The sequence below is a fragment of the Diadema setosum genome, chromosome 11 (assembly GCF_964275005.1).
Source record: "Diadema setosum chromosome 11, eeDiaSeto1, whole genome shotgun sequence".
Classification (NCBI taxonomy): Eukaryota; Metazoa; Echinodermata; class Echinoidea; order Diadematoida; family Diadematidae; genus Diadema; species Diadema setosum.
In genome coordinates, this window is record NC_092695.1 from 17,670,623 (window position 1) to 17,686,389 (window position 15,767).

At 36.7% G+C, this 15,767-nt stretch overlaps 1 protein-coding gene across 1 annotated transcript; it reads right to left on the minus strand.

Annotated features, from left to right (window-relative positions):
- Positions 1-1,908: 1,908 nt before the first annotated feature.
- Positions 1,909-15,767, minus strand: LOC140235171 (uncharacterized). The gene is made up of 6 exons (XM_072315206.1): positions 15,325-15,767; positions 8,889-9,019; positions 7,516-7,622; positions 4,861-4,936; positions 3,038-3,169; positions 1,909-2,494 (listed from the first exon to the last, which is right to left on the minus strand). Exons 1-6 carry the CDS (start codon positions 15,639-15,641, stop codon positions 2,316-2,318), a joined length of 942 nt encoding a protein of 313 aa, XP_072171307.1. The 5' UTR covers positions 15,642-15,767; the 3' UTR covers positions 1,909-2,315.

The window sequence follows — 15,767 nt, forward strand, 5'->3', positions numbered from 1 at the left end:
CACAAAAACTAGCTAGAGTTATCTTCCATTTTCTGTCACTGCTAATTTGTAGCATTGATGAAAAATGGAGTTGAATCCCTACACATACATGTATCTACTCTATTTGTATCAAAGTGCCAAATACGCAGTATTATACTCTACTTTGCAAACAGCGATAATGATTTTTTGACAAATTTGCATTTGTAAAGCACACCCAACTACCAATCAGGAAGGGGAGTGAATGCATAGTCAGAAAAAAAAAAGTACTTGTCAGTGCAGTAGGAAAATTACTCATAAGTGAATAAATACAGACAATAGCTAATGACAAATTTGAGGTGTTCTGTTGCACACAATATCCCTGCACAGTGCTCTGTGACCTACTATACACCCATCCACCTGTTGAATGGTGTACCAGAGTGTGGTATGTCCTGAACGAAAGTGAAAGTTATACTTACAGGTGAGTACGGACGTGAGGTAAACCATTTTCCTTGTGCTCTTTCAATATTCAGCCTCTTTTCTAGTCTATGTTGTGCTACTGTCAAGTACTCTAGCCATTATTGCAACAATGTATGCAAATACTCTTATCTTGTGCTGTTACATGAGCAAGCCGTTACTACCAGATCAGAACATGAAATACAGAGGTTTAATTACATGACTGTCAATGAAGGTGGAAGGATAGTATGCTTCTAGGAGAACTTACATTGTACATTGGTTGATTGCAGAAATACATGTGTACCAGATCACTGAGAGTTTGGCTTGAGAGATTAAATAAGTGCAGAAAATATTTGCATTTAGAACATCGGTCAGTCTCCTTAATGCTGGACAAAGTGGCTACATCAATGGAAAGAATGATAAATATTTGTCATGCTGTCACTTACATGGTACTTCTGACTAAGTATGTCAGAGGTCAGTTTCATACTTCCTTAAAAGACACAATACTGCCTGAATTGTCACATTCTCTACATGTGACAGATATTATGTTATGATGCATCCTTCCCCAGAGGATGATAATTGTTTATAAAATTGCACAAAAAGAACACATTTTGGTCTGACTGTTAAAAAAAAAAACTATGAACACAGCTGTCTGTGCACTGGCCATATCAGAGTCACATGAACTTGGTAGCCATTTTAAATTCACATGCGGACACCACCTACAAATGGCCTACTGATATTTAAAATGTCCTGTTCCTCTGAAAAATTTCATTAAAAATGACAAATTGTTTTCCTCCTCAGCTGTATTCTCCTTTGAGGCAAAAAAAAAAAAAAAAATACCCAAGGAGAATGCAGCATCAATAAAAGTTGCACAGATACAGAAATACACCACAAACATCGGCAATCTTTACATTTTTGTGAAAGAGTTAAGGTGAAGAAAGGTCAAAGTCATTTTTTTCCTTGTAAAAATAGTGCAAGATTAGGAGTTATTATATCAACCAGTGCAAACAGAAACAAAAACAGGTAATATAATTATTCTGCCCAGTCATCCAGTTATATATGCACAATGGAGAAATATTCCACAACATTATTAATCATCATGAATTATACATGTTTTATGCACTGTTGGTGTACAGGGATTTGATCCTAGTTAGAGAAGAGCAAACAAAATGATTGCTTGATATCCTTTTTTGTTCTCTTTACCAGTGGTCTTAAATATGGAACCACTGCTTTGGTGCTATCTGCTGTGTGCTGCATTAGAGCGATAGCAGAAGGATTTGTGCTCTTGATATAGGCAAGTGACTCAGACGAAATGTTTTTTTTTAAATTTTTTTAGAGGAAATAAGGAAATAAGACCTTTGATACAAAGATATTGTTGATGGTCTTCTAATGTATCATACTACTAATGACTGGCGAAACATAAACATGAAAATCCAAGATGTCTAACAGCAATGCACCCAAGCTTACCACAACATATTCACAGTCATCCTGAACTCATCTAGAACATTTTTTTTTTTTTCATCTATGTATGCTATGATGAGGGAACAGCTACCATGAGATTGGTATTTCCCATTGCATTGCCTGGATGTAACGTGTCCAGAAATTGGGATGATTTGTGTGGTTCATCCAGTCAAAATGGCGGCATGCAAGTCTCGGCATGTTGTCCAGACGCTTGACCCTGAACCTGGTTCCACCAGGATAGCATTGATCTGGGCTTAACTCTACGGTCTCCATTATCTTATGCACATTGATCACAGATTGCAATTCTGACCCTTGCACACAGACCCATGCTATGTATGAAAATTGCAAGAACTGAAAGTGGAAGGAAGAGCAATGAACGGAGAGGAAGAAGCATACAATGAAAAAGACTACCATATTGCAAACTTAGCCTAAATGTTGAATGTTCAAGGAACAAACTCTGGGTGTATGACGTAGTCTGGTCTGGTGTGCTTTGGGTTGACCCGGATGTAGTTGGCTGTGGTCAGGTTGCTGTAGTCTGTGATGTGGAAATGGGGGCCGCTCATCGGGACTGACTTGGGCTTGCTGGCGAGGGTCTGCATTACACGGTCAACTGATGTCGCCTCTGTAAAACAGACCAAACCAGACCAGTGCGACATGAACCAAGATGAAACTCATTGCCAATGTCTTTGAATTCAAAAATGAGAGATAATTCTCACAGGCATGTGTGCAAACATACACACACACATATACACAAATTGTGCATGATATTTGGCAACTAATGGCTTTAAGCAATAGCTGAAATGTAGTAGAATGTGTTCTCAAGAATACATGCAAAATACCACAAACCATTTTGCACAATGTATGGGAGCATGCATGCAACTGGTCAGTGTTGGTAGTATTACAGAGGTTTTGCATGAGCACTCACATTGCGTGAAAAAAAGGCTGTATAAAAAAAATATATATTTTAAATGAATTTCGCCACAAATACCTAGTGACTGGTTGCTACACCATCAGCTGTCTTTGCAACTGTAATCACTGCAGCTTAAGATTACTTTAAAACTTTTTACGAAACAGACCTTTGATAGCAGATGCGAAGTAGACAAAAATTTATTAATCTACTAGAAAACAAAATCGTAAGATCGGATGATATGTACGTGACTGTTACCTTTTGCTCCCGCTGCCTTAAGGAAGCGATGCGAGGATGCCTTGTAGGGAATTTGTTCCTTGTCAGAGCGGTGGGTGATCTGCAAGCCCCTCACGTTGGCCCTCTCAATCATGTTTCGTACTGCCTTACGGTCTGGCCCAGGGGAGAAGAGCAGAGATGAGAGTCAGATTAGGATGTTGAGTGAATGTTGAGTGAAAGTTATGGTAGAAGTCCAAGCATGTCAAAACTTTCGGCTCCCCACAGGGAATCCATACCCCCCTCCCAATGCCTCCCTCCCTACCCCAATGGGCAGGCATCCCCCTGCCTGGCTGGGCCACTCACTTCCAGCAGAGGATGTTCTCTATGGTGCCATCTGGCCCGCAAAAAAAAAAAAAAAAAAAAATGGAAATGCATCATGATTTGCATGGAAACAGCTAGGGACACTTGTCAACTTCTCCAGTGTAACTACAGCATACCGGCGGCAGAGGGCACACTTCCCTTTATCCATGTAGATCTGTTTAGCAAGAACATTGGAAACATATCTGGTCCACCATCACACTTTACAACAAAAGTAAAATACATGCAAAAGTTTTTGTTTACATAATGCATTGAATGCCAGTCGGCAAGTTGCATAAGTTCCATGCTGCGTAAAAGGCTATCAGCTCTAATTCGGAAAAGTTGCATACCGCAAGTGTTTCTGGTATTACAGTTTGCTTTACATCTGAACATATCCAGCCAGAGTTTTTTTCTGACATTCATATCATGAATACAGTGTATATAGTGGGAAGTGAAGGAAAATAGGGTCTACTTCTACTACTGAGTCATTATCTCTGCTAATTACTGCACCGCACTGAATAGTGGACCTTCATCTAAAATTAATTTTAAGTTGTATACTGCAGCCCTGAAATCCGTAAGTAATATACAGATTGTAATTTTTCCTTGAATGCCTCCACTCAAATACAGTATCAACTAAATGCTAAGCAAACAACACCTGAGGTGATAGTATTTGGTGCCTTTGGTGAAAGTAACAGGATTTGCGAAACAAAAGATGAACAAGCCTTGCCCCCTATTGTAAGCCAAAGACTGAGTGGTGTGAATCTCATCTTCTCTTTTTTTTCCCATTCAAAAAGTTACTAAGCCTGCCTGTTAAAAGTTCTGTGACTTAAGTGCTACGAAGCCCTACTGCAACATCCCCTTTTTCTGAAGACTTCCAAATTCACAAAAGGAAAATAGGATTGTCTGTGATGCTCACTTAGCTCTCACCCAGCATTTTCAGGGGTGGTGTCGGTGAGGGGAGGGTGAGGCTGCGTTAGAGAAATTACCACTAAGGAAGGGTTTGCAATACCCAGGCAGCTCATACATTGGGCCTATACACTATACAATATATTATGCCACATAAACTTTGTAACTCAGGAAAAGTATCTCACTTTTTATGTGTTTGTCTGTTGCCAACTTAGAATAAGGTAATGATAGTTCTAAAACAATGATAATAACACTGACAAGATATAGGTGAAGACAAAGAAGCAGATATTACTTTTCGCTTTGTTGCAGCCACCCTCACATTAAAGAGTCTTTTTCCCCTAAAAAGGAACATTGCAAACATTTATCAATAAGATTTCCATGTAAAACATAATTGAAGTTTGATTTTCTATTACAGGGGGATAATTTCTGTAGAGGAATTTGACTGCAGCGCACAAGACAGATACATGGAAACACCTGCAACATTTTTATCATACTACTGGTATATGAAATATCAAGTACTACACAATAATTGCTCCACAGGAACATACAAGAGTTTAACCCCAGTGGTATGCATTTAAGTTGCCATGACAACAGATCCTCACCTCTCTCATTGGCCAGTTTCATCCATGCCTCTGCTGCCTGAGCTGACCATGGGTCATTCACCACCCTTTTTGTGCTCTGTGTATGAAGGAAATCCAGGAAAGAAAACTTGAATTTAAGTGTTCCACGTTCACATCAGCTAAATGAATTCATAAGATAATCTACAAACTAAAAAGAAATGATGTTAACCAAACCTAAATGGATACTCTCTGAACTCATATTAAACATCATTCTTAGAAAAGTTCTCTTCCCATATCTTTTTTTCTCACCGTGAAATCACTTTTCCTACACAGTTCACTACAAGAAGATTGCTTGCATCTTAACCCGTTGAGGGCGGACTGATTTTGCTACAACACGCATTTCCCATAGACACCTGCCCGAGTATACTCGGGACTCGTCCTCAACGGGCTAATCACATACACAGTATGAACAACTGTATTATACAAACAACAGTGCAAACTTTGTCAAAGTAGCCAAGCTGTGAGCTTACCTGCATTGCTCTGCATATCCTATCAAACAGCAAGGGAAAAATGGACCACTAATTATTCCTTTTTTCAGGAGGGAAACTCAAGTTGGTCCGCTACATGTACATGTCTGTCTCACACTGAGCGAAGCAACTTTCTTACTGGAAACACCCTGGTTATCTCAGTCGCGCCTAGCAACGTTAATGGATGTGCCGCTCCTGATGCTGTTTGCGACCAAACGCTAGCCAAGAGCAAACATTACAAACAATGCCAGCCCATGGGGAAAAGTATTGATTGACCACTGACAAAAATAAAGTAGCCTCACGTGTTTGTCAGAAGGAGTCTTTCATTTACGTGTTAACTGGCCAAGTGTCCATCCTGAATTGAATTCTTTCATTCTATTCTTACTCTCATTCAGGTCCCTGTGGCAGGAACAAGGAGTATTGACCAGTGACTATCTACACGCCTTTGGCACAAACCTATTTTTCTTTCAATCTGATCATGTAATCTTCATTTTGACTCTATACACTTCAAAGGATTTTTCTTCAGTATTCAATATCCATTCATATCACATTCATTTTCCCTGTCCCCATTATATTTTATGCATACATTTTTTGTAACATCCAAACAAGATTTCATATAGATACAGAATTTGTCAAAATTTCATAGACAAAACTGCCCTGATGTTTGACTAATGAAAGCTAGAAATTTCCCCTGGTTTTCTTTTCTTCTCACTGATCCATCTAGCCATCTTAAAGGTATTAGCCCACATTTGTAAACCTGCAGCAATTGGTCCCATAGTTAGCATGGAGTTTGGGTATGATTGCAGTAACACCTGTGCAAAATTTCGTTCCAATTAGTCCATTACTTTCATAAAAATAAATGAAAATGCACCGTAATCCGTATGCATGCGTATAACGCTCGCTAGCTCTGGTCCACGTACGTGTTACATGTACAATGTACGTAGCTATATAGCCCACGCTCGTAATTCGATTTTGGGTCGGGTTGACCCGGTTTGAAAATTGATTTTAAAACGATGGTTTTCTCTCTTTTATCGAATGGTATAGACAAAGAGCGACAGGTGAGGTATGTTACTGTTATAACTTGTACTTGAAGTCACATTGGACCTGTTTTATGCAGTTTTGATTTTCGTGGGTTTGCAAATGTGGGCTAGTACCTTTAATGCTCCCTTTGTGATATTATTATTTGTTTTCTTAAATTAACAATATGACTATAAAGTAAGAAGCTGTATATGTGCCACCACTCTATAGTAAAGAATAATACTTTTCTGACTTCACATATTGTCTTCTAAGCAGAGTACAGTACTTTTGTACTCTGAAACATATCTAATTTATCTGCAGTTGGATTTGAATATTTGATATTTTCACATGGCTGCTATGCAAGCAATGGCTGTTTGTAAACTAGCAACCATGGGGCCAATACATCTGCAGAAACTCTTGTCTTTTGCTATAAAATGGACAGTATGAACAGGAAATGTGTGAAATAACACTGTGATAACACAGTTTTAGTTGGTAATGTCAAAAATGTGAAATATTATCCAAAAATGTACACAAACAGTACTACAATCTGAGAACATATATATAATATATATATATATATATATATATATATATATATATATATATATATATATATATATAATGGTATTATTATCCGCGTGTTGGAATAAGAGCATGAAGACGATGAAGACAAACAAGTTGACATAATGCATTAGAATCCAACTTAAATTTGGTTTACAAATAAATGAAGTTGGATTCTAATGCATTATGTCAACTTGTTTGTCTTCATCGTCTATATATATATATATATATATATATACATACATATATATGTATATATATAGGATAATGGTTGCTATGTAATGTTTTATAATTGATTATCGACAAATTAGGTCATAGCACGCAGTATCCATCAATCTTCTGCTTGAGACTGAATCACACAAAGCTTGTTAGGAAATACAGCTGTATGGCCTACTATTGATACGGCACAATCGATCATCACGTAGCGTTCCACCTACCAACTATAACGGGGAGGGCTTATATATACGGGAATTAAAGACAGGTACACTGACTTTTATTATTTTTCTCTTATGATCTAGCTCAAAACATTCCAAAACAACTAATTATTCTGGCAAATCTCATCAGCCAGCCAGGTTATTCTGTGCACACTTACAGAATCATTGTGGTAGGTGAGGACACTGGCTGTTCTTGGTCTGGCAAAGTATTTATGTCTCAGGTGAGCTCTGCCCCTCTGTTCGTTCTCCGAGCAGAGAGAATCAACTGCAAAAGGGTGAAGGAAAGAGGGGAGACAGTTACATCTTTCATGTTTTATCTTAATCATTTAGCAGTTTAACTATATATCACTCATCCCACGTGGTCATACAGTTTATTGCATTTGGTAATTTTGAGCAAATCAACCTGTTTGCCAACCAGTATAAGATTGAACAAATTTGAAAACTGTAGGCCATATTTGCCAAGATTATTATTAATGAATCATTAATGTGTCCATTCCAAATTTAGGATTGAAAGTGAAAGACCACTTCATCGTAAACAGAAAAAGAAAGATATCAATGTTCAATTGGTTAGCATGCTCACATTGTTTGATTGACCACACTAAAATTATGTGTTCTCATGTTATTTCACAACAGAGAGAATTAAAACAAAGATACACCAGGACCTCTGCTGCACTCATTTTTTTTTTCAAAGTGCTCATAAAGAATTATCAATTCTTTGAACATGCAAAGATTAACAGTTTTGCTCAGAATACAGTATTTGAGTAAAACTCAAAGCTGTCTCATTTGATTGCATTCAAATGCAATAATAGTGTCAGGCACTTTTTTTAAGGTATAATTTTTGTGACAAAGGACTGTTCAGCCAGAGAAATGTATCAAAAATATTTAAACAAAAATATTAAAGGGATGGAATAGTCTTGGCTGAGATGAGGATTTTTATTAGGATCGTTTTATTTTGAATTTTCATGAAATAAACTTTGAATTCCTCTTAGAATTATATGATCTTTCATATTTCATGGAGGTTTCTAATTATCTCAAAAAAAATATTGTCGGAAAACATTGGAAACCTGAAGCCCCACCTCAGCTAAAACTGTAACATCCCTTTAAGATCTTCGAGTTTCCATGCATGCTGATAGTTTATTCAGATGCTGCAAACTCATTTGTAGGCTAGTTCACAAATGCTGAATAAACATATGAAGAGTTTGTTTGCAAAAACCAATAAGTCCATTTTTGAAGATTTTGAAGTACGGCCGCTGTCATAAAGTACAAAATAATACCTTTTAAATGATATATTGGTCACTACATATAAAGGTATATTTTTGAAGTTATGGTCAAAAGAAGCAAAAATTTTCTTATTATTCTCTTTATTTTTCTTGACCTTTAATCGCAAATATCTCCATTTGGCAAATATGGACTTATCAGTTTTTGCAAACAAACTCTTCATATATACTACATTTATACAGCAAAACAATGTGCATTGATTAAAAATCCATCTTTGATGGATTGTTGATCTGCGATCTGAGGAGGAACCAACCTTGATAAACATCCTCCCTGATAGTGGTATCCGGATTCTGGAACCCGTGCACCGTCCCGAGCTCCTTACCCATGGCAGAGTATGGGTCATGATAGCCAGGCACTTTGTGAAGTCGACACGTCAAGAAAACACTAAATGGAGACACAATCACAGAAAAGATTTTATCAATATCATTCAAATAACTGTGCAACATCAATCTTGAGGATATCACAGATCAGTGAAAGGAGCCGGCATGGCAATGAAGATGTTTGGGCCAATTTTTCTCACAAAGAATTAAAATACTTTTTTTTTCTTATTTCCAAGTCAATAAAATAATTAATCTGACATACCATGACTATCAAAAGCAGTTTCCTTAATTTTTAATCATCTACGGACATGCATGGCTATCATTATAATATTCATCCATCCTTCAAGTTTACCTTCATTGCAAAAAGCCTACAGTACAGTGTGAAGAGAAAGGCATTAGGTAAATTTGTAATTCCTTGCTATGGAGGATACTGTACATCACTCTGAAAAAAAAAAATCTACAAAAACAGGCCAGCATACCTACATTTCCAGAGTTTGAGAAATGGTTATTTTACATCATGTTCAGAAAACAGAACATATTCATATGCCAGCATAATCTTGATTGCGTACATTTGAACTTCAGAGTTTGCAAGCACTCGCATAAATTACAGGACCATGCAGTCACTATATTTTGTAGTCTCTGTACATGTTGCATATGTATCACAATCTGTAAGGTTCCAGTTGCGTAATCTTGGTTTTATTCGGAAATATCTCACTAAAACAGCAGCTGAACAGATTATACATGCTCTTATTTCCTCTCGAATAGATTATTGTAACTCTTTGTTTTTCGGCATGTCACAACAACAAATTAACACTCTACAACGTCTTCAAAACTCTGCCGCAAGATTACTGACCTATAGTAGGAAAACTGCTCACATTACGCCAGTGTTACGTTCTCTCCATTGGCTTCCTGTTGAAAAGCGAATTATTTTCAAAATTGCTCTTCTTGTGTATCATGTAGTTCACTCAACTGCACCTGAGTATCTCCAGAATTCTTTATATTGTTATAACCCTCCTCGCAGACTTCGATCCTCTACTTCCTTTTCATTTCAGATACCTAAGGTTAAGCATTCATGGGGAACTCGTTCTTTCTCCCACATTGGACCTAAAGTTTGGAAAGATATCCCTGTCACTGTTCGCCAGTAATCCTCTGTGGAATCATTTAAATCATCCCTAAAAACATATCTGTTTAACATGTTGTAGGAAACAAAACAAAAGTGAATATGTCACATAATTCCTTTTCTCTCTCCCTCTCTCTTCTTTCTTTCTTTCTTCTCCTAACCTTAAGACTAAAAGCGCCATGAGCATCTTTTGATGGACTGTTGCGCTATAAAAGTATACACTATTATTATTATTATTACATGTAGAAAGGTAAAGCCCCTTTGTGCCTAGAATCCACTGCTTGATTCTAATTGCTCAGACCTACAAGGGGGTAAATATGGCTTTCAGCTCATTGCTTATCAGAGGAGGCCTAGGCGATGCATCATTAAACAGGGCTCCATTGATGTTTGCAAAGCCCTGAGTGCCTCAGAACCGGAGGACTCAGTATCCTTGGTATCCTTCATCACAGAAGGTTATCTTTATACTACATGGCATAAACACAATTCTAATTCCCCAGCCAACACTGGCTTGTTTTAGCAACGCCTACTACTGTTACTATAGCAATCCACGTCACACAAAAACAACTGAATTGTGGAATAGAGAATTAATTTCCTTTACTTTATTTTACAAGAGCTCTCTCTGCTAACATACAGTACTCTATTGATCTGTGTCAATTTCCCCAATGATGGTTATTACATTCATTTACGGAGGTATAATATCTTCATCATGTCTGTGACAGCACTGGTGTATTGAACTGAATATGTCTTTCTCAATCCTCTTAATTGACTGCAATGCCCTTGAAAGAGGGGTATATATTTGAATTCAGCTATGTTGTGAATTTTCATTAGATCTGGGAAATTTTTAAGGGAATGGCACCAACAACAACAAAAAGGGACTCTTATCATTAGCGAGAAATAGGAAATATCTATCTTCTTATTGTGTTCCTTGTGTAAATATTCTCAGAAAACATGTTTAATTTACAAAGCGATATCAATTAAGATCAACAGTGCTTAAATCACACACACACAAACAGGTGAGAGACACAGGAGATAGAAGAGAACAACCCCTATACATAAAATGTAAAAATCTTGTGAGCTACACATACTGAGTCTTCCAGTTTATCAAATATATAATATATATATATATATATATATATATATATATATATATATATATATATATATATATATATATATATATATATATATAATATATATATATATATATATATATATATATAATATATATATATATATATATATATATATATATATATATATATATATACTTGTTTATGAGCTCTCATGAATGGATTAAAATTTCTACTACACTTTGGCAGATTGTTCCCATCATGGTTAAACCAGTATAAAAATGGGAGAATATGACATTGAAGTATGATTATTGAGTGTATAGAAAATTGGTATTTTGGGCGTTTCCACTATCTAACTTATTCATGAACAATACAATAAAAAAAAAATCATTAAATACTTCAGGTAAAAGGTTGCTACATGATTTAGACATAAACTTAGCAATTTCAAAGGATATTTATTCAATATGACATGAAATACTACATGTATTGCAATTTTTTTAGGTGCATTGAAAATAAAAGTGCAGGTATTATCTGACATTATAATGAGTATACAGTACATAGTTTGATGGGATGGAAGTTAGTATAGTGAAGGTCTAAATTCTCTTGAAGAGTTTTTGTTAGTACACTTTGACATTCTGAGATGGGATTACCATCAAACGCCTTATGACTGACAATCTGAGTTGCGCAACATTTCTTTGCGATGCAGCCTCGTCAAAAAGTGACCTTTCATTGCGCGTTCCACCTAACAAGGGCTTTGTGGGGATTAAGCAGGATTCTACAGAAAGTCTGTACTCCTTCTTTGCAAGGGCTTCATACCATGGTATAGACCAAATACCCAAACAAAGCATACAAACAGTTCACTGTTTGTGTCTCAGACTCTAATCACTGCATATTGTGACAAACAGGGTGATCCATACCAAAACAATGGTAGTGTTACCACCACCACTGGGAATTTTGTCTCCCATAGTTCAGGTGTGCTTCAGATTTCAAATTTAAATACTTGTCCTGAATTACACTTAAATGTAAAAATATATACGGACGCATCCAAAGAGACTGATAGCGGTGCTACGGCAGTTGCCTTTTATGCTCCTCAGCTGAATGTTTCAGTAGGAAAAAAAGTTACGTCAATTTCAGTATGTAGAGCGGAGCAAGTAGCCATGTAGTAATGGCATTAAACTGGATAGAAGAGTTTCAGCCAGTCTCAGATGTGGTTATATTAATGGACTCTTTAAATAGTTTGCATGAAATAGAAAATGTTTCAAATGATAACATAGTGCAAGAAATAATGTTTAAGATTGTAAATTTATATTATATGGAAATAAAAATATCCTTTGTATGGATTCCCTCACACTGTGATATCCATGGAAATGAAGTGGTAGACTTTTTGGCAAAAGCAGCCTTGAAGAGAGAATATGTAGATATATTTGTTAAGAAATCATAGAGTGAAATACGAGCAATGATTGGGAGGTATTATTATAACGTGATCTGGCAGAGTCAGTGGGACGCATCCGATAGAGGGCGACATTTATATATTGTGAAGAAGAATGTACTGCCGGTCACATCACTGGGTTGCCATACGAGGAGGGAGGAAGTTGTTGCTTGTAGACTGAGATTTGGTGTGGCAAGATTAAATCACTTTATGTATATTATTGGCAAGCATCCGACCGGAATATGTGCCACATGTATGGTTCGAGAAACTGTAGAGCATTATTCATTACATTGTGATATGTTTGAAGATGAGAGGAAGTTAATGAAAAAAGAAATTAATCAGAAAGAGTTAAATATGTATGTTTTATTACAACCACGCAATATACATATTGTTTTGAAATACGTAAAAAGGACAAATAGATTTAGATTGCTGTAAACCCCTGTGTTTTTTGTTCCGCTTTTCATATAGATTTATATATTTTCTTTGTCTTTGTTGTTGTGTCTACAGCACACTAACACTGTTGTTAAACTCACTTCAATTAAGCTTCAAATGAAAGTGCTTACAGTATGTGAAATTGATTATTATTCAAATTGTTTCTAAAAATGTAAGTTAAAATTTTCCGGAGTATATTTCTTATATCTTTGCACCCCCCGCCTGCCCTCCGTGTATATGAGTGGCCTAGGCTTTTGTGCTGAGAAGCCTGCTAGATGTACATAGCTGGGTTGGCAAGATTGAGTGGACCAGTGCAAAGGGCAGTTTATTATTGTTTATTTCACATATATTTAGTAAAATATTTTGTTTATGATAGGTGTGATAAGAAATATAAAGTGGTGTACTAAAAATAAAATAATAAATTGTTTGGAGTGAAATATTTGAGTCTTGAATGCAACGTTTGACCTCGATTATCCGGCCATGTCGGGACCGGCACTCATCAGGATAAGTGAATTGGCCAGATATGGGAGACACAATGTTAATGTATATAGCTGCCGTCCAAGCTGCTGTCCCAGTGTACTGGCAGCTAGGCAGGTAGCGTACCCCGCAATGGTGGTGTAATCTACGCTAGCCTGCGCAAAATTGTAGTCCCGACAGATCATGACTGCTTAACTTTTATGAGGATAATGTGGTGTGAATTTATGTTAGTTCTGTCTGGAATATTGTAGGTACACGTGTGTAAGTGAGTTTAAAGTCATTGTTTTTTCTCAATTTTTGGATGAAAAAAAAATGTCCTTCACTGCGTGAATGCATCCGGATAATAGAGATTTCCAGATAAAAGGAGGCCGGATAATCGAGGTCGTACTGTAAGGAAATTATATGACTTGAACCTTTTGCGTGTATTCTGTCATCTCCTTTCTTTAGGGTTGTGTATTATAAACTGTTTCAAAACATGCACATTAAGTGCTAAACATGAAAACAGCTATTATGACTATACAATAAAAAGAAAGGAAAAATAATTATTTGACAAGTGAACATGAAAACAGCTTAATGATATACAAAATAGGAAGAAAAGAAAAAAGAGTATTAGACAAGTAACAACATCACACCCTCAGTCATACTTCATAGAGCTAAATGAACTATTAAATGGTAGCTGTACAAATCTACCTCCCTCTGTATTTGCTTCATATTTATTTGTTATCTCTGGTATATTTTTCATTATTCATGATAGATTCTAATATTAGAAAGTTTTCTTCATGATGAAGTGGCTAACTTTGCCAATTTTGATGCATTTAACCAATCTGCACATACTGTTAAAGTACTGTTCTTAACCCGTTGAGGACGAGTCCCGAGTATACTCGGGCAGATGTCTATGGGAAATGCGTGTTGTAGCAAAATCAGTCCGTCCTCAACGGGTTAAACCTATATTTTCAGGCAGCTCTGTATAGTTTCACACATATGTTAATTCATATCTCCACATCACAAAGTAGGCCTACATGTAATATACTCTAGGTCAAATTGTCTATCAGACAACTAACCAACTAATCCGATGTGTAGAATTGTGTTATACACTAAAATAGGTTCCAACATCAAGAAGTTATAAGCATATTGTTTTGAGAATGAAAACAGCCCCAAGAAATAAATTCAATTTAATTCTTTATTGTCTTTAATCAAAACAATTCTGCAACAAATTGCACAATTTTAATAATATCGTGGTGTATAAAAAAATGAATCGGTGCTGATTGTAGAGTACAAGCTGGAGACTTGGACTGATGGCATCAAGCACGGAGAAACACAGAGAAATGAGAATACACAGAATTAAGCTATGGCTCATGTCTATGCCTACATCTCCACAGCCGACCTCTTTCATTTGCAGCAAGTGTAGTGATGACCTGTTGAGTTATAGCAGGAAATGCTCACACTACAGCAAGAAATAAAGTGGTGTTTTTATGCAGGGTGTATACCATTGTCTCACAAGACAGATGGATGCCAACAACTATGACTACACAAGAGATGAGGATAAACCATGGAACGCATAGCTTATATGTTAAAAGGTCCCTCATCCTCAGATACTAATCACTAATAAACAAAAATGAAAACTATAAGGTATAAAATTATCTAGTTTTTATAGAATTTTAACATAAGCATGTTTAATATTAAAATTGTTACGGATAATTTGCCAGGTAATGTCCTTCACACTAATCAAAGTATCAACAGTACTATTTATTTCAGTTACTACTTGACTGGGAATATGGAAGACACGTTTACAAACATCAGCTGGTCATGCTCGATATAAATTCAGATACAGAAAAACTTACTTTTTAGGATGCGGTTTATTTCTTCTGAGAGGAGAAGACGGGCGCATTGAGGCAAGGTGTTCCGGCGGTATTTGTTCTTTCTTGTAATATGTATGTGCGTATGTAGTTGGCTTTTTGTCTGGGGTTTTATTCCAATCTAGCTTGTCCTCAGTCCACGCCTGCATGGCGTCTGCTTTGATGGCCTGAAACTCCGTGCTGCTCAAGGGCTGAGCAGGCGGTCCGCGGTAGCGGTACCCGGTCATCGTCGGGTCAGCGGACTTGGAGCGAAACCGCGAAACAGGATGGCCATATCCCGGCAAAATGTGTCCTGTTGCCATGTTTGAAGCGTTTGCGTATACCCTGTGATTGTTCCAATAAAATATTGCGATGCTCTCCTTCTTTTCTAGAATTCACGCCTTCGAAGAATCAGTTTCATATCACAGGGGAAACAAATCGTAGGTCTT